Source organism: Nymphaea colorata, chromosome 3 (assembly GCF_008831285.2).
Source record: "Nymphaea colorata isolate Beijing-Zhang1983 chromosome 3, ASM883128v2, whole genome shotgun sequence".
Taxonomy (NCBI): Eukaryota; Viridiplantae; Streptophyta; class Magnoliopsida; order Nymphaeales; family Nymphaeaceae; genus Nymphaea; species Nymphaea colorata.
This window is the reverse complement of record NC_045140.1, coordinates 17,585,475-17,603,317: the sequence shown is the minus strand read 5'-3', so window position 1 is coordinate 17,603,317 and position 17,843 is coordinate 17,585,475. Positions and strand designations below refer to the sequence as shown.

Genomic DNA, 17,843 nt, shown 5'->3' with positions numbered 1-17,843 from the left:
TGAAGGCATCAATATGTAAAATCAAAAAATTCTGACGGTTGGTGTTGGCATTTCGGGTGCTCAACCGCAAGTAATCGAACTTGTTTTGGCATGACAAGGCCATAGATGAAAGTGCAACTTGTTAAGACATTTGTTCGTTGACAACAGAGGAATATCAACTAATTCTGGTCCTGGCGAGAACAGCAGATCAAGTGACATCGTGCTAACGTTCTGTTGTTTTTAACAACAATAATGGCTTGACAATGTATTGACATTCTAGGTACCAAGAGATTAAGATAAAAATGTTTTTTTTTATTAAATCATGAAATTTCATGATGGTTGACATTGTTTGTGACTATGGACCTGAATCCAGTGGTTCAATCATTTGGTTCCACTGGCCAGCATACCAAGCCACCAACCAATTCTCTCCCTTTTAGTGTTTATAATGGAAACAAGAAAAATGAAAAGGAGAGGGGGAGTACATGTAATGTATAGAATCGGAAAAATAAATACTGTCTGATGCAAAAGCAAATGCTATAGAAAGGAATGAATGACCTACATAGTTAAATCCCTGCCATTGAGGTACAAGTAACAGGAACGTCCAGAATGGTGTCCAAACTCAGGAGTAAAACCAGCATACCCGTTCGCAGCTTTTGCAAAAATAATGTCAGAAACCTTCTTCAGCATCTCATGTTGCATGACAAAGGGTTGTGATGCATATTCCTCCAGTGGCATCCACTGTTCACGTAGCAGAAAAAAGGACTGGTCATATTGCAGATACATACATAAATGTTGCATAATCTCAGGGAAAGACTCCTGCCATCAAGAATTGGAACCGAAACTCTCTTGTATAGTGGAGGAAAATGCCCATTGAGAGCTTCAGGCGCCTCAGCCACGCCAAAAGCTGCTCATACTCCAATAAGGATGCATATCCCGTGGAGGGCTGTGGAACGGTTTCGCAGCCTCATCCACACCCCAAAAGCTCTTCATGATTTCCTCCCCAACCCCAACCTCCGAAGGGTGGAAGTTATAAGTAGAACCCATCTCAGCATCTCCAAGTTCTTTTTCTGTTTATATTCTGTCACTACCAGTCTACGAACCAATGGGCTGATAGAACACCATTTGCCACTAGCGAAGCATAAGACTCCATGGACATAAACGTGTAAATTTGGAAAACCAGAAAAACAGCCCATTGTTTCAAAATTAGGACGACCGTTTACTCAAGCTCCAATTAAATGGATGACAGCTAATGAATTTACCTGTGCGTCTTCTATTTCTAACTCTTGCTTCTGAATTTCAAATGACAAGGGACGCAGCATGCACACGAAAAACAGATCTGACTTCTCAAAGAAGGATTTGTGTATTTGTCTGCAACATTGAATATTCTGCACTCAATCAACAAAAAAACTTGCATGCAAGAATCAACAGAACAACTTATACACAAGTATATTTATGCATATATGTCTACATATACAAACCTGAATGTAAGAATTTCCAAAAACTCAGTCTCGATCTGAGGAAAAAAAGAACAAAGTTAACATCAAGAGTGTTAATCCACCACTCAAAAAATTGAAAACAGGGAAATGATATTTTGATTACTCCTGTTTCCTCTTTCACTTCTCTAATAGCCCCAGATATTATATCCTCACCCTACAGGAAAATGTTTAAAGTTTGTAATGTCATCAGGTTATGACGGCAAGATAGAGGCAAATAGAAAAATCAAAATAACGGATATGTAAAAATAGAGACCTCATCAATGACGCCAGTAGGAATCTTCCACACACCAGTACCTTTAAAGAACCCTGTCTTCTCTTGGACTACCAGCATCTAAAGTACAATCCCCACATATCCAAGGGTTGCAGGTTTCCAAACCAGAGATACCAAATAAATTTTCAGCATAAAGTAAATCTTTCTTACTGAAGTAGGAACAATAACGAATAAAATCTTCAAAAATTAGTAATATAATTGCTTCCCCTGTGTAAGTAACTGTCTGACACATCTCATGAAATGCATAAGCACATGTGCCAAAGATAAATAGAAACATGTTAACTGCAAATCCAAATAACTTACCTGTCTTTCACTGTTTATCACAATAGCACCAATACCCACTCGATGTGTAGCATTGATTGGCAACGTATGAGGTGTGTCAGGAAGCCAATGCACAAGCATCAAATACGTTGGTTCAGCATGGTGGTACCAGAACCCTTCCTACAGGTTAATAAAGGAATCAATAGAAGCTTGGGCAGGACAAGTTCCTTTGATCTTCCTACATGTAGTATAGCCTACAGGTAAACAAGGTAAAATACTAGTGAGAAACCATCCCGACCAGAATAAGGTAAAAATCCCAACAAGTTTGTCTCAACTAATGGAACAACAGGAAATGCAGAATTTGTTCAACTTTTCACTGATGCTATGTAAAAAACAATCAGCCTCAATCAATAGTAACAAAAAATGAGATATATACACTAAAGTCACTCGTGTACTAAAATCATCTAAACATTTTCAGTAACAAATAAAAGCATGAGCCATATTCCACCAACTGCTTGTGCATTGCTTAGATTAATTACCGATTTATCAGTCTCATTATCTCATGAGTAGGCTGCATACCATCCACAAATTAAATAAAGAAGTGATGGTCAACATTAAAGGAATATCTAATGAATGAAGCCACAAAAACAAATGAGAGTGCCAGTTTCAGATAAAACAGAAGCAAGAGATATTGTTACCTCAACTGCAGAAGGGACAAGTTTTGCCAATTGAATTGGAATTTTTAGCCAAACTCCTTTCTTACCCTGAAAACAAAAAAGACAAAAGGTCAGGATATTGATAAAAGTAGATTATAGCACCCATGCTTTTTAATGATGCTTAGAGTATGTCATATGGATGCGGATGCGGCAGTTAATTCATTGATTCAGTAGTCTTTATGGAGTTCACATATGCTCATACAAGGGGATGATGTGACAATTAAAATAAAGAGCTCTTAAGAAAATAATATCAATACAAGATATGGACTGCCTTTGAGATGTATCATTTTCATTACAGGACAAAAACATCCAGCACAGATCTTCTCTCTAATGCATATTTAGCATAAACTCAGCATGACATCAGAATGTAAACATCATAAGATTTTGTCTTTCAAAGATTAAGGTGTTTATGTTGAAAATCCCAACAATTTATGCAGCCAAGACATGAATTTGGCATCAGTACATATGGCAAATAACATGCACTGATTTCTTCTCACATTGTACACTCAAGTACATATGGTGAAAAAATAAAGAAGGCCAATTATCTAAAACAATATCAGATTTGCACAACTTCCAGAGGAGAATGTGTGCATATTTCCTAGTACCATAACAACTGTGCAATGGCAGAAGTATATTAAATTTTAAATGGACCATAGAAGCACATCCTTGAATAGCCAAGCAGGAATTGTTGGATGGGTGTGTGGAGAAAGAGAGAGAGTGGTATTCAAGTAGACGAAAGTCACACATAGATATTTTGAAAATGTAAGTGCTTTTATCACTGAAACAGTATAATCCATTTTGAAAAGGGAAAATCTTGCAATATTTCAAATCTGTCAAGAAAGAACTTTTCATGACAATATCATGGGACTGTTGCAATAGCTTTTTCCTTATTTATAAAAAGTTTTGCTGATGTATTTTTAATGCTTGTTTCCATTTGCTGTTTATTTTAAAATTTCAAAAGCTAACTTGAATTTTCTCAACGTATCTGCAAAAAATTAGTATAAAAATCTTAGTTTCATAATGTTAGATTACTTTTAGTATATTTTAAACTTTTTTGAATTCCCAACGTTCCTGAGAAAAACAACTTTGTCAAATAACTCAACAAAAAGCTCATTAATAAAAACACGAGAACTGTGTTGTAACCATGAAGTGGATAATATATGGTCTTAAGAAAAATTACCACATGGTACAGAAGACCGAATTAACCTGATATGAATGAATAATTGGCCAAATAAATCAATTTGTAAATATCAATCAAGCCACTCACTGATCTTTAAGCCCTACAAGATATACATTTCATCACTTCAGAAAGAGCCTGTGTGAGTGTGTGTTCTCCCTCTCTCTCTCTCTCTCTCTATCTATCTATCTATCTATATATATATATATATATATATATATATAATGCACAGAATAAAAGAAAATGCAGGAACAAAGCAGGTAGACAACACCATTCCATCTTCAGCATGTCACCAAAAAAATAAGAAAGCTTAAGAGAATTTTCAAATAAATTCTCAAGTGAGAGAAAAGGATAACCTGCAGTCTCCACTTGGATATCGAAGCTTTGAGCGAAGCTGCGAATGCAGTGACATCTACCGGCTCCTTGATCTCAACGGTGACGCCGTCGTACTTGTCATCCACTCCGCTTAGTATTTCAACATCAACGGGCAAACTTGCCAAGATCGACATTCTTCTGACCTCGAAGCAGTTAGAAGCCCTAACCACAAAATCTTGAGGAACGAAACTCCAAATTTTAGCAGGCATAAATCCGTTAATAAAATGCAATTAAACACAAGGAAAATGAAAAACAAACAAACAAAAAAATCCCCGGATAAACAAACAACAAAAACCGTTACAAGCTTGAGGCAAGAAAAAGGGAACGGATCTACTAATCAAAGTACACGGGGAACTATGTGTACTCATCAAATTTCGAAAAAAGCGATTGAAAAACGAACAGAATGCACTAAAAATTTCCCACGTTCTACAAAGGGTAACTGCTGTTTGTGATGGGTAAAAAGCACTCGTAAACCGGAACCTTGCTCAATGTACAAACACTTGAAGATTTTACTCAGCTTATTAAAGAACAATTCTCTTATCGAAACTAGTCAGAAAAGTCAAACTTCCGTCAAATTCTGGAACAAAATTTTGCGGAAGGGACCCTAGAACTACTCTGTACTGTGAAAAGTAATTGAATGAAGAAATTTTTTAACAGAGTAACATGAGGTTGAAAGGAGCAAAGTTACCATCATGAGAAAACTAAAAGGAAAAGGGGACCAAAAAAATTTCTTACAAACATCAACCACGCACAGTAAAATTCCCAAAAAAACGGAAGGGAGAAAAGGAAAATCGAACAGGAACTAGTACCTCGGAAGAAGCGGGAAGCCGGGAGAAGTGGAGAAGCGGGCGCGATCTTCCTCCGTAGGATCAAGCTTCTCGGAAAAGCAGCGGGGGAAGCGTTGGACAGAACCGCCGGCGAGAGGATCCCACGTTTGAGAGGTCCAATGCAGGAGGAGGAGGAGGAGGCAAAGTGCGTCCGTACAGAGCAAGCTTCTACTGTAGCGGAAATGGCAACCATGAACTTCCTCATTCGTCGGAAGAGGGACGAGGAACAGAGGATCCGGACAGTCGATACTTATTTGGCCACGACACAGTACGCACGCTGAAAGTCGCCACGTTGCGATCGAGATGGCCTCCCGCCTTTTGTGCCTTTTGTTCGAGAAAGCCTAACGCACTTAGGCGTCCAGTACAAAGCCTTTTCCCCGCCACGTTGCAGTTAGTAACCACCAGACGGTCTCGCCATCTTATAGCCATAACACAGTGCCCGGCATCCGGCCGGACCGGGTCGGGCCGGCCCCATTTTAACTGCCCGGGTAGGGACCGCGTCGATTCAATTTTAATAAAAACAGTTGAAATATGTATATTATATATAAAATATAAAAAATTATTTAAAAATATTAATTAATATTTTATCGGCACAAGTCTAGCCAAACTGATTCATTGCTAGGCTCGAGCTGGCCCCAGCCCACTTTTTTAAGCCAGAAACCAGAAACCTGGAAGGACCCCAAGTCGATGCCTAGCTTTAATAACATACAATGGCCAGGGTTTGTTGGGGTTTTAAAACAAAAATTAAAAACAAAAGTTACTTTTGAGAAAAAGGATGAAAGTAATCCCATTCTTTTCCTGAAAATATCGATCAGCATATTATTAATTATCCTCTGTGCAGTTATTTCATTGAAATAAACATTTAAAAGAGAAACCGTGGGAACAACAGTCTCTTACATTATTCTGTTCTTATAAGGTGCAAATTTTGATTTTTTTTTTTAAATAAAATTACCAATTTATTTGATCAAGTAAATGCTTACATTTTGATATTTTTTTTTTACTTTAAAAAACAACTTCCGTTCCGTCCTCTTCCCATTTCTTTACTTTGAACAGCGGCTTCTAAACTTCTCTACCAAGTTCCCTTCATTAACTTTTCACTGGGTTTTCAATTTTATTTTTGTGATTTTTCTTATTTTTAAGTAATTTTTTTTATAAAGATGCATGCTCATCGTTTTCCCGGGAGAGTTTATGGCTTTTTTCTTGTTTTAACCTTTTTGGCACTTTTGAAGCCTTGAAGCCGTCAACTATCCTACATCATGAAGAAAAATTTTGCAGCTTCTACGTATTATTCTTCTGACTAATTTTATAAGTGATATATTAGTCAATATCCTTTCATAATTTTGCAATATATTGTCAATGCAATCATGGTAGTACGCTTTGTCCTACGCAAATTAATTATCACTGCCGCAAATCTCCGTCCCAAGCACCTCATTTCAATTTCTTGTTGCGTCCCCAAAATCGTCCCCGTGAATCGCGTATCGACAATGGGACGCGTGCAGGAAAGCTCAGAGATCGACGCCCCACAACAAAATCAGTCTTTCTTTCCTGTCATTGGGATCTGATAAACAATAAAGAAACGCCTTCTCGCACAGCCTCACCGGACGATGTCGATATCGTCACAATCCTGGGGACAAGGGAAAGGAAAGAGAATCTGCTCTTGCTTACGGCTTACCAGAAGAACCAAACAACTCTTTAACCGAGACGTGTTTTTCTCGGTGACTCATGGCGGAAACTTCATAAAAGGAGGTCATGACTGATGACCAGAGCTATTCAACGACACATTTTGCAGAGGTAACTCTCCTCCTTGATCCGCAACTGCTGCTAATGATAGAGCCGGAAATTCTAAATGGGTAACTTGTTTTTCTCTTATGTCCTATTTTTTTATGTATGTAACTGAAAAAATTTCGTACAGTAATCTGTGAGATTTAGAAACCTGCGATGGAGAAGATGTAAAAGGAAGACTCGAATTCAGAAGTGCCCGTCTTGTAGAAAATAACTGCGTTGCTTAACTTGGATGTTTCTTAGATTATGGTTTCTTTCTAACCAGTGCTCATTATATAAGGTTTTATGTTTAATTAAATTGGGAATTTTATTAATGATATTCGGTATGAAATTGATCCAGGAAATAACCAGTATAAATTTCGAGGTCCCTCTCTAGTGAGTGTGTTGCAGGTGCACCAAGCATTACTTGCTATATATGTGAATCATAATCCAGGCTAATCGTCATGAACACATGACGATCCCAGCTGCATCACCTGCAAACGCTTTCAAGGAGTTGTCTGTTTTTATACTGCTTGGCGGTTACAATGGTGAGTGCATTTGTTATAGTTTTTCTATGTGATCGACTGCCTCAATTCCCTACTAAAGAGTCATGGATATGCATATAGAAGAAATAAGTACACCATAAACCTTTACACGTAAGGGTTGATGGTAAAGAAGAACAAAAAAAAATTGTCAAGATTTTTTCTAAGTAATGATTACTATGTAAATGTAACGCGCGGCGTTTGGGCGGAGCGGGTCGGGTCAGGGTCCAGACCCGGACCCTAGCCCCACGCGAGAGGAGCCCGACGCTGTCCCTCCTCCCTCGCATTCTCTTCTCCTTCGCTTTCCTCTTACCGTCTCTTCCTTACCCACGACCGGAGCTCAGGGAAGAAGGCGACGGCGGCGGCGGCGACGGCGACGGCGGCGGCGGCGGCGGCGGCGACGGCGGCGGCGGCGACGGCGGCGGCGGCGACGGCGGCGGCGACGGCGGCGGCGACGGCGGCGGCGGCGACGGCGGCGGCGGCGACGGCGGCGGCGGCGACGGCGGCGGCGACGGCGGCGGCGACGGCGGCGGCGACGGCGGCGGCGACGGCGGCGGCCCTCCCTTTCCCACTGTCTCTCGTCTCCCCTCTCTACCGAACGACTCTCCCTCTCCCACTGTCACTCGTCTCACTCTCCACCGTCTCTCTCTCTTCTCTCCCGTCCTCTCCCCTCACTGCCTTCTTTTCCCCTTTTGACCGAACCCTCTCCCCATTTTCTGCTCGTTTTCGATTTTTCTCCAATCAAGTACTTTCTCTCACTGATTTTCACTGTGCTATCACTGTTGGATCCGTTTTCAGCTTGGGGATTTGTCTTCCCCCTCGTAACAGCAATTAGAGAAGGCCTTGGTAGTGGCGGCATTGGAGGATTTTAGCCGTTTGGGGACCACTTGGACGCGTGAGGTGGCTGCCGGGAGGATTACAGCAGTTTAGACCTTCAATCGGGGTGAGCAAGGCGAAATTGAACCTATTTTATGATATATTTCTTTTTGGAACGCTCATAATTATTGGTTGAGCATGCTAGAGCTTTGAATTGATTATTTGGAACACATGTTAGTGATTTCGTTTTTGGGGAAAGCTTGCGATTATGTTGGGAAGCGAAGATTCATATTTTGGATGATCATTTAAGCATGATAGATTAATTTTCGAAGCATTAGGGGAGACATGGTAGAGTTTGTGAGGTTGTGGGGAAGATTTAGGACCGTTTTAGTGAGCCTGTAGCACGCGTTTTTGTGAACGGGTGCATCTTGGAGTTAAATAGGGATAACGTACATAAGTTGGAAATATCTTTGGGGTAGACGCCTTGATTTAAGAAAAAGGGAATTTTGAGAAAGGCGTTAGTGATAGACGGATTGATGGCTTTGAGTTTTGGCATCTATTGGCACGGCTAGGAGTGGGAAGTGACCCTATTGGAGAACTTGTGGGTCGACACTACCCGTCGACACCCTCTTGAGGCGATGACGCGTGCCTCAATGACCTTGTTTTGTTTTTGTTTGAATTGTTGAGGTTTGTAGTAGGAATCTTATCTTGTGTTGGTGTCTGCAGGTTCACCGGGTACGTCCCGTCGACCTTGAGTTACCGGATTCGAAGCTCGAGGCATTTTGAAGATTCTTGTGAACGCGCCACAGGTATGGCGACATTCCAGGCAAATCCCTGCCTGGGCAAGTGAATGAATGTGTGTTCCTAGGATCATGGGATCCTAGGATTTGTGATATGAATTGATTGAGTGTTCCGTGAATGAATATGTGTATGCATGTACATAAATTGATATATGATATGAATTGTTTTGAAAGGCTTATAGTAATTGTTTTGATAATGTTACGCATTGCATGTGCATGCTAGAATTGATAACTGTTTAGGACAGATGAGGCGGGGTATCGAGTCGAGTGTCTCCTCGACCCCAATTGTGCATTAGAAAGCATTCTAGCATGATAACTGCATAGGACAGCTACGAGCCCACCACAGATTGAGACTACTTTCTGTGGTTTGGCTAAGTTTTCAAAGATGTGATTGTTATGATGATGAATGTGAATGTTATGTTTATTGAATACCCATTGCCGCGGGCAATGATACAAATGTTTGCACAGTGGGTAGTTGTGCCCATATTGATTGACGGCTAGCCAAAACTGTTGTGGTTATGTGTAACCCTCGTGTGGAGGCAATTGGAGGTGTGGGTTCACTCGTGAAGTGAACCAACCTCAGGAGCTAGCCAGTTAAATGTGTTTGTGCAAGTATAAGTATAAGAATGAAAGAATAAGAGATGAGAGGCCAGTGGGATGTGACTATGTATATGGGAGTTGTCCCACTTTCGCCACTGGTCTCGCCTGTTCGGAGCGCAGGCGGTGCAAGGCCCCAGGGTACTGTTGTGTGATGTGCTTGGAGCGTAGGCTCCCGCCTTCCCAACCTGGGTGTCCTAGGGAAGGCTGAGTATCTCTCCTTGGAATTCACACATCCATGGATGAGTGCTCTACCGCTGCAGCGGATAGATGGATCCATACTGTTCTGGGCCACCACGGGGGTTGTCTCTCGGCTGTGGGCCGCCCGCGGTGTGCACGTGCCTGTGTTTGCACCCACAGGAACTGTAAATTCACTGATAGTAATGAAACTGCAATGTATGTGATTGAAATATATAGGATTGTTGTGCATGTGACTGTTGTGCTTATGAATGCAAGTGACATGTTGATGATGCCTTGCATGTGATTGAAATTATGTTATTGTAGCCATTGAGTGGCGTCTGCATGTCGTGTCTTGACACGACATAATGATAGATTGTTCTGATGTTTGTTTGTGTACTGAGCCCGACCTAAGAGGGCTTGGACTTTTCCTGGCTTGTTGCCATACTGCGAAGGCTAAGCCTTCAGTTGTTTCCTTTTTTTCAGGTTTTGGTGTACCCGGGGCAGCAGGCTGAGCAGATGGCTACACTCACGTCCTACTGGGGAGGTTTTGGGTTTTGTTTTGTTCTTGTAGTGCCGGCGCGTCGGGTTTTTGGTTTTTACTGATGCCTTGTTTTGATGAGGCATCGATGTTGTGATTTTGGGGCATTTTTGTCAAATGTACAATTGAATTGAAATGCTATATAATGGAAAGCTTGCCCCATTGTTTTGAATTGCTTGGCTCATTCCTTTTTGAACTATTGTGTAGTCACACCTCGATGTTGGATGTTAGAAAAAAAAAAATATTCGAGTGTCAAAAAGGTCGGGGTGTGACAGTTTTGGTATCAGAGCCATGGCAAACCCCACTATGGATGTGAGTTAAAGCCTATTTGTGAAGCCGTGTTGCCCAGATACGCATTCATTTGATTAGATTGTTATTGTGGTTATGCTTTTTCACGTATAAGTACGTAATGTGATCTATGTTTTGAACTTCGTGCTAATGCACGTTGTGATTTGATTTGTGAGATTAGTCATAGACTGGATTTGAGATTAAGGTTCTTGTGTGTACAGATGGAATATCATCGTAAGGGTAAGAAGCGAGCTGGACCGTCCACAGAGGCACAGAGAGAGCCTAGTCCGGCCCATTCTGATGCGCATACCCCACGCGACGACAGTACGTCAGGGCACCAGTATGCCCAATTGGGTGGGGGTGCTCAAACCCCACTGAGGCAAACTCCACCTGTGGATCAACAGTCTATTTTGCTGACCACGTTGCAAACACTGACCTCCCTTGTGCAATCCATGGTCAGTAACCAGAGGAGTAATGCATCTCCTTCCAGAGACACCACTGCGCCACTTAAGGAGAAGGCATCAGCGGTGTCGTTTCAACAGTTCATGGCGATGCAGCCGCCTATCTTTTCAGGAGGGTGCAGTCACGATAAGGCAAAACAGTGGATTGAGGAAGTTGAACGCATCTTTGTGCTTCTGAAGATGCCTGAGGAAGACAAAGTGAACTATGGCACTTACCTGCTGAAAGGTGATGTCATGGATTGGTGGAAATCAACTCTTGAGATCCGGTATGCAGGCCAACCGTCAATTTCTTGGAAGCAGTTTAGAGATTCCTTCCTCAACACCTACTACCCAGTGCATGCTAGAGACAAGAACATGCAAGAGTTTCTTGATCTACAGCAAAATCAAATGAGCTTGGAGGAATATATTACAAGATATCGACACTTGGAGGCGTATTGCCCACACTTCTACACTACAGACGGAGCCAGGGCAGGCAAGTTTGTGCGCGGTCTGCGGGAGGGACTGCGAACCAAAGTTTTGACGAGCAGACCTCGTGACTTGGACGAGGCGGTCACTATGGCAAGATGTATAGAAGAAGACTGGGCGAGGACACAGAAGGATCACCAGAAGAAAGCAAGCCAGCATTCACAAGGTGGACGAACCCAGGTGAAGCGCCACCACTTTGCAGGCAGGACAAGGCCTTATGAGAGGCGGGATGATCGAACTTTCAGACGGAACCAGCCAACCCGTAGTGAGGCCACCCAGGGGTCAGTGGCTACTCCGACTTCTCAGAGGTGCCCTACTTGTTCGCGTGTGCACCCTGGAAAGCCGTGCTATCGAGAGATCGGAGCTTGCTTACACTGTGGAAGGATGGGGCACTTTATCAAGGATTGTCCCTTAAGGAAAGAAAGAGAGTTGAAGAAGCCAGAGGCCGGTCCTTCTAGCGCACGACAGACGACTGGACGTGTCTATGCTACTACCGTGGAGGAGCTTCAGGCACACGACCTTGTTGAAGGTACTTTACTTGTTGGTTCTCATATTGCTAGAGTGTTGTTTGATGCTGGGGCGACCCATTCATTTATATCTAGTCGATTTGCTACTTCACTAGAAGTGCCTGCTAGGAAGATGCCGTATGTTCTGAAAGTTGTTAGCCCTATGCATGCTCAAGAGTCGTGTAGTGAGTATCTATCTGATGTGGACGTGGAGATCCATCAACATCACTTACCTGCACAGTTGGTGATCATGAGTTTTAACGAATTTGATGTGATTTTGGGCATGGATTGGTTATATGCACATTATGCTAATATAGATTGCAGGAAGAAGCAGATACAATTGTTGACTGATGAAATGCAACCTGTGGAGTTCCATGCTCGTAAGGCCAGTCGAACTGATAAGATAATGGTGTCTGCATTGAAAGCTAAACGATTGATAGAAAATGGAAGTGTTGCCTTCTTGGTCAATGTGTTGACCAATGAGCCGGAACCGGTAAGGTTACCGGATGTGGCAATTGTGAGTGAGTACCCTGATGTGTTTCCGGAGGAACTGTCAAGTTTGCCTCCAACACGAGAAGTGGAGTTCAAGATAGAGTTGTCACCAGGGACAGCTCCTATTTCTAAGGCACCCTATCGTATGGCACCAGCAGAGTTAGAAGAATTGAGGAAGCAATTGCAGGAGCTCTTAGACAAGGGCTTCATCCGACCTAGTGTGTCACCATGGGGAGCACCAGTGTTGTTTGTGAAGAAGAAAGATGGGACAATGCGTTTGTGTATCGACTACCGCATGTTGAATCAAATCACCATCAAGAATAAGTATCCGCTTCCTAGAATTGAAGACTTGTTTGATCAGCTTAAGGATGCAAAGGTTTTCTCCAAGATCGATCTGAGGACAGGTTATCATCAACTCTTGATACGGGAGGAAGATGTTGCTAAGACTGCATTTCGAACCAGATATGGGCACTATGAATTCAGGGTCATGCCTTTTGGGTTGACCAATGCTCCCGCAGCGTTCATGGACCTCATGAATCGGGTTTTCCAAGAGTTCTTGGACCGATTTGTTATTGTTTTTGTGGATGATATTTTGGTGTACTCAGAGAGTGTGACAGAGCATAGAGATCACTTGAGAAGTGTATTGGGTCTTTTGCGCAAGCATAAGTTGTATGCCAAGTATTCAAAATGTGAATTTTGGCTAGAGAAGGTAAACTTTCTGGGTCATGTAATCTCTAAGGATGGAGTATCCGTCGATCCGGCTAAGGTGTCAGCTGTGCAGGACTGGAGGACGCCATGCAGTGTAACCGAGGTTAGAAGCTTTTTGGGATTGGCAGGATATTATCGCAGGTTCATACAAGACTTTTCGAAAATAGCTACACCAATGACTAAGCTATTGAGAAAAGGAGTGAAGTTTATTTGGAATGAAGAGTGTGAGAGGAGTTTTCAAACTCTGAAGGACAAGCTTACTGCTGCTCCTATTCTGACGCTTCCATCAGGTCATTCGGGTTTTGTACTGTACACAGATGCATCAGGAATCGGTTATGGTTGTGTGCTGATGCAAAATGGCCGTGTGGTGGCTTATGCATCAAGGCAGTTGAAGACACACGAACAACACTATCCCACTCACGATTTGGAGTTGGGAGCAGTTGTGTTTGCACTAAAGATTTGGAGGCATTATCTCTATGGGGCAACATTTGAAGTGTTTACAGATCACAAGTCTTTGAAATATATATTCTCTCAAAGTGATCTTAATTTGAGGCAAAGAAGATGGATTGAATACCTAAAAGATTATGATTTCACGATATCATATCATCCAGGCAAGGCGAATGTGGTGGCTGATGCTTTGAGCAGGCAAGCTAAGGCAACGATGTATTGTATGTTAGCATGTTCTTGGAATTTGTTACAAGATGTGATAGCATGGCAACCTTACCTTTGTGGCGAGAACAAAGCAACGATGAGTGCCGTGATACAACACCCTTTGATGGAAGAGCTTGTATTGAAGCAAAAGGAAGATCCTGATTTTGCTAAGAACGTGGAAGAGTGTAAGAAGGTAGATGCTTTCTGGCATCAAGATGAAGAGGGTTCATTGTGGTTTCGACATAGATTGTGGGTCCCTAGAGAAGAAGGGGTGAAGCGACGGTTGCTTGATGAAGCTCATAAATCTAAGTTTTCTATACACCCTGGCAGTACAAAGATGTTTCAGGATATGAAGAGAAATTTTTGGTGGCCTGGAATGAAGCGTGAAATTGCAGAATATGTGGCAAAGTGTTTGGTTTGCCAACAAGTAAAAGCAGAGCATCAACGGCCCGGAGGCTTGTTGCAGAGAATCGATATCCCGGTGTGGAAATGGGAAGACATTACAATGGATTTTGTAGTTGGATTGCCTCACACCCGAAGACAGCATGATGCCATATGGGTGATTGTTGATCGACTGACGAAGTCCGCTCATTTTCTGTCTATTAGAATTAATCAGTCTTTGGAAAGTCTCGCAGAGTTATATATTGGCGAGATAGTGAGATTGCATGGTGTGCCAAGGTCTATCATTTCGGATCGAGATCCACGTTTTACCTCTAGATTTTGGGGGCATTTGCAGAAGGCTTTGGGTACCAAGCTTAAGCTAAGCACAGCGTTCCACCCCCAAACTGATGGGCAATCGGAGAGGACCATTCAGACCTTAGAGGACATGTTGCGTGCTTGTGTCTTAGAGTGGAAAGGAGAATGGGACAAACATGTGAAACTGGCAGAATTTGCATATAATAACAGTTACCACTCTAGTATTGGGATGACACCTTTTGAGGCTTTGTATGGAAGGCCGTGCAGATCGCCAGCTTGTTGGACCGAATTGGGTGATGGAAAAATCGAAAACCCTTTAGTTTTGCAACACTACACCGACCAAGTGCAATTGATAAGGAAAAAGTTGTTGACTGCTCAGAGTAGACAGAAAAGCTATGCCGACATTCGTCGTAGAGAATTGACTTTTGAGGTGGGTGATCATGTGTTTTTGAAAATTTCCCCTACTAGAGGTGTTTTTCGTTTTGGTGTGAAGGGAAAGTTGAGCCCGAGGTTCGTAGGACCTTTTGAGATATTAGAGAAGATTGGCGAGGTGGCCTATAGATTGGCACTACCACCAGACTGGAGTCATGTTCATGACGTTTTTCATGTTTCCATGCTTCGAAAGTACGTACCAGATCCGACACATGTGATTGATTTTCAAGGTATTCAGGTGCAAGATGATCTGACAATGGAAGAAAAACCTATCAGAATTGTGGATCGAAGAGAGCAAGTGCTTCGCACAAAGAGAATCCCTTTAGTGAAGGTGGAATGGCAGTACCATGGATTGAAGGAGAGCACATGGGAACCTGAGGAGGACGTGCGGAAGAGATATCCGCACTTGTTCTTGCATTGAGGTATGATCTAATTTCGAGGACGAAATTTTTTTGTTAGGAGGGTAGGATGTAACGCGCGGCGTTTGGGCGGAGCGGGTCGGGTCAGGGTCCAGACCCGGACCCTAGCCCCACGCGAGAGGAGCCCGACGCTGTCCCTCCTCCCTCGCATTCTCTTCTCCTTCGCTTTCCTCTTACCGTCTCTTCCTTACCCACGACCGGAGCTCAGGGAAGAAGGCAACGGCGACGGCGGCGGCGGCGGCGGCGGCGGCGGCGACGACGACGGCGGCGGCGGCGGCGACGGCGGCGGCGGCGGCGGCGACGGCGGCGGCGGCGGCGACGGCGGCGGCGGCGGCGACGGCGGCGGCGGCGGCGACGGCGGCGGCGGCGGCGACGGCGGCGGCGGCGGCGACGGCGGCGGCGGCGGCGACGGCGGCGGCGGCGGCGACGGCGGCGGCGGCGGCGACGACGGCGGCGTTGAGGTGAACCCTGTCGTCCCTTGCCTCTTCCTCTCTTCTCTTTTCTTCTCCTTCCCGTTTTCTTTCCCTTCTCCCTCTCCCACTGTCTCTCGTCTCCCCTCTCCACCGAACGACCCTCCCTTTCCCACTGTCTCTCGTCTCCCCTCTCTACCGAACGACTCTCCCTCTCCCACTGTCACTCGTCTCACTCTCCACCGTCTCTCTCTCTTCTCTCCCGTCCTCTCCCCTCACTGCCTTCTTTTCCCCTTTTGACCGAACCCTCTCCCCATTTTCTGCTCGTTTTCGATTTTTCTCCAATCAAGTACTTTCTCTCACTGATTTTCACTGTGCTATCACTGTTGGATCCGTTTTCAGCTTGGGGATTTGTCTTCCCCCTCGTAACAGCAATTAGAGAAGGCCTTGGTAGTGGCGGCATTGGAGGATTTTAGCCGTTTGGGGACCACTTGGACGCGTGAGGTGGCTGCCGGGAGGATTACAGCAGTTTAGACCTTCAATCGGGGTGAGCAAGGCGAAATTGAACCTATTTTATGATATATTTCTTTTTGGAACGCTCATAATTATTGGTTGAGCATGCTAGAGCTTTGAATTGATTATTTGGAACACATGTTAGTGATTTCGTTTTTGGGGAAAGCTTGCGATTATGTTGGGAAGCGAAGATTCATATTTTGGATGATCATTTAAGCATGATAGATTAATTTTCGAAGCATTAGGGGAGACATGGTAGAGTTTGTGAGGTTGTGGGGAAGATTTAGGACCGTTTTAGTGAGCCTGTAGCACGCGTTTTTGTGAACGGGTGCATCTTGGAGTTAAATAGGGATAACGTACATAAGTTGGAAATATCTTTGGGGTAGACGCCTTGATTTAAGAAAAAGGGAATTTTGAGAAAGGCGTTAGTGATAGACGGATTGATGGCTTTGAGTTTTGGCATCTATTGGCACGGCTAGGAGTGGGAAGTGACCCTATTGGAGAACTTGTGGGTCGACACTACCCGTCGACACCCTCTTGAGGCGATGACGCGTGCCTCAATGACCTTGTTTTGTTTTTGTTTGAATTGTTGAGGTTTGTAGTAGGAATCTTATCTTGTGTTGGTGTCTGCAGGTTCACCGGGTACGTCCCGTCGACCTTGAGTTACCGGATTCGAAGCTCGAGGCATTTTGAAGATTCTTGTGAACGCGCCACAGGTATGGCGACATTCCAGGCAAATCCCTGCCTGGGCAAGTGAATGAATGTGTGTTCCTAGGATCATGGGATCCTAGGATTTGTGATATGAATTGATTGAGTGTTCCGTGAATGAATATGTGTATGCATGTACATAAATTGATATATGATATGAATTGTTTTGAAAGGCTTATAGTAATTGTTTTGATAATGTTACGCATTGCATGTGCATGCTAGAATTGATAACTGTTTAGGACAGATGAGGCGGGGTATCGAGTCGAGTGTCTCCTCGACCCCAATTGTGCATTAGAAAGCATTCTAGCATGATAACTGCATAGGACAGCTACGAGCCCACCACAGATTGAGACTACTTTCTGTGGTTTGGCTAAGTTTTCAAAGATGTGATTGTTATGATGATGAATGTGAATGTTATGTTTATTGAATACCCATTGCCGCGGGCAATGATACAAATGTTTGCACAGTGGGTAGTTGTGCCCATATTGATTGACGGCTAGCCAAAACTGTTGTGGTTATGTGTAACCCTCGTGTGGAGGCAATTGGAGGTGTGGGTTCACTCGTGAAGTGAACCAACCTCAGGAGCTAGCCAGTTAAATGTGTTTGTGCAAGTATAAGTATAAGAATGAAAGAATAAGAGATGAGAGGCCAGTGGGATGTGACTATGTATATGGGAGTTGTCCCACTTTCGCCACTGGTCTCGCCTGTTCGGAGCGCAGGCGGTGCAAGGCCCCAGGGTACTGTTGTGTGATGTGCTT

General features: G+C 43.6%; 1 protein-coding gene across 1 annotated transcript; it reads right to left on the bottom strand.

Moving 5' to 3' along the window:
* Positions 1-270: 270 nt before the first annotated feature.
* Positions 271-5,359, bottom strand: LOC116251569 (nudix hydrolase 2-like). Its single transcript, XM_031625915.2, has 9 exons — positions 5,085-5,359; positions 4,257-4,450; positions 2,706-2,771; positions 2,050-2,187; positions 1,729-1,806; positions 1,579-1,629; positions 1,458-1,492; positions 1,239-1,347; positions 271-717 (listed from the first exon to the last, which is right to left on the bottom strand). The coding sequence occupies exons 1-9, from the start codon at positions 5,305-5,307 to the stop codon at positions 535-537; spliced, it is 1,077 nt and encodes a 358-aa protein (XP_031481775.1). The 5' UTR covers positions 5,308-5,359; the 3' UTR covers positions 271-534.
* Positions 5,360-17,843: the final 12,484 nt, after the last annotated feature.

What these genes read in the sequence shown, in the direction of transcription:
- LOC116251569 (XM_031625915.2), bottom strand. Translation starts at nt 5,307, where the DNA reads ATGAGGAAGTTCATGGTTGCCATTTCCGCTACAGTAGAAGCTTGCTCT. An exon ending in GGCTTCCCGCTTCTTCCGAG is followed by an intron (nt 4,451 to 5,084) that starts GTACTAGTTCCT and finishes TCGTTCCTCAAG; the next exon opens with ATTTTGTGGTTAGGGCTTCT. An exon ending in TGATAAACAGTGAAAGACAG is followed by an intron (nt 1,807 to 2,049) that starts GTAAGTTATTTG and finishes ATTGTACTTTAG; the next exon opens with ATGCTGGTAGTCCAAGAGAA.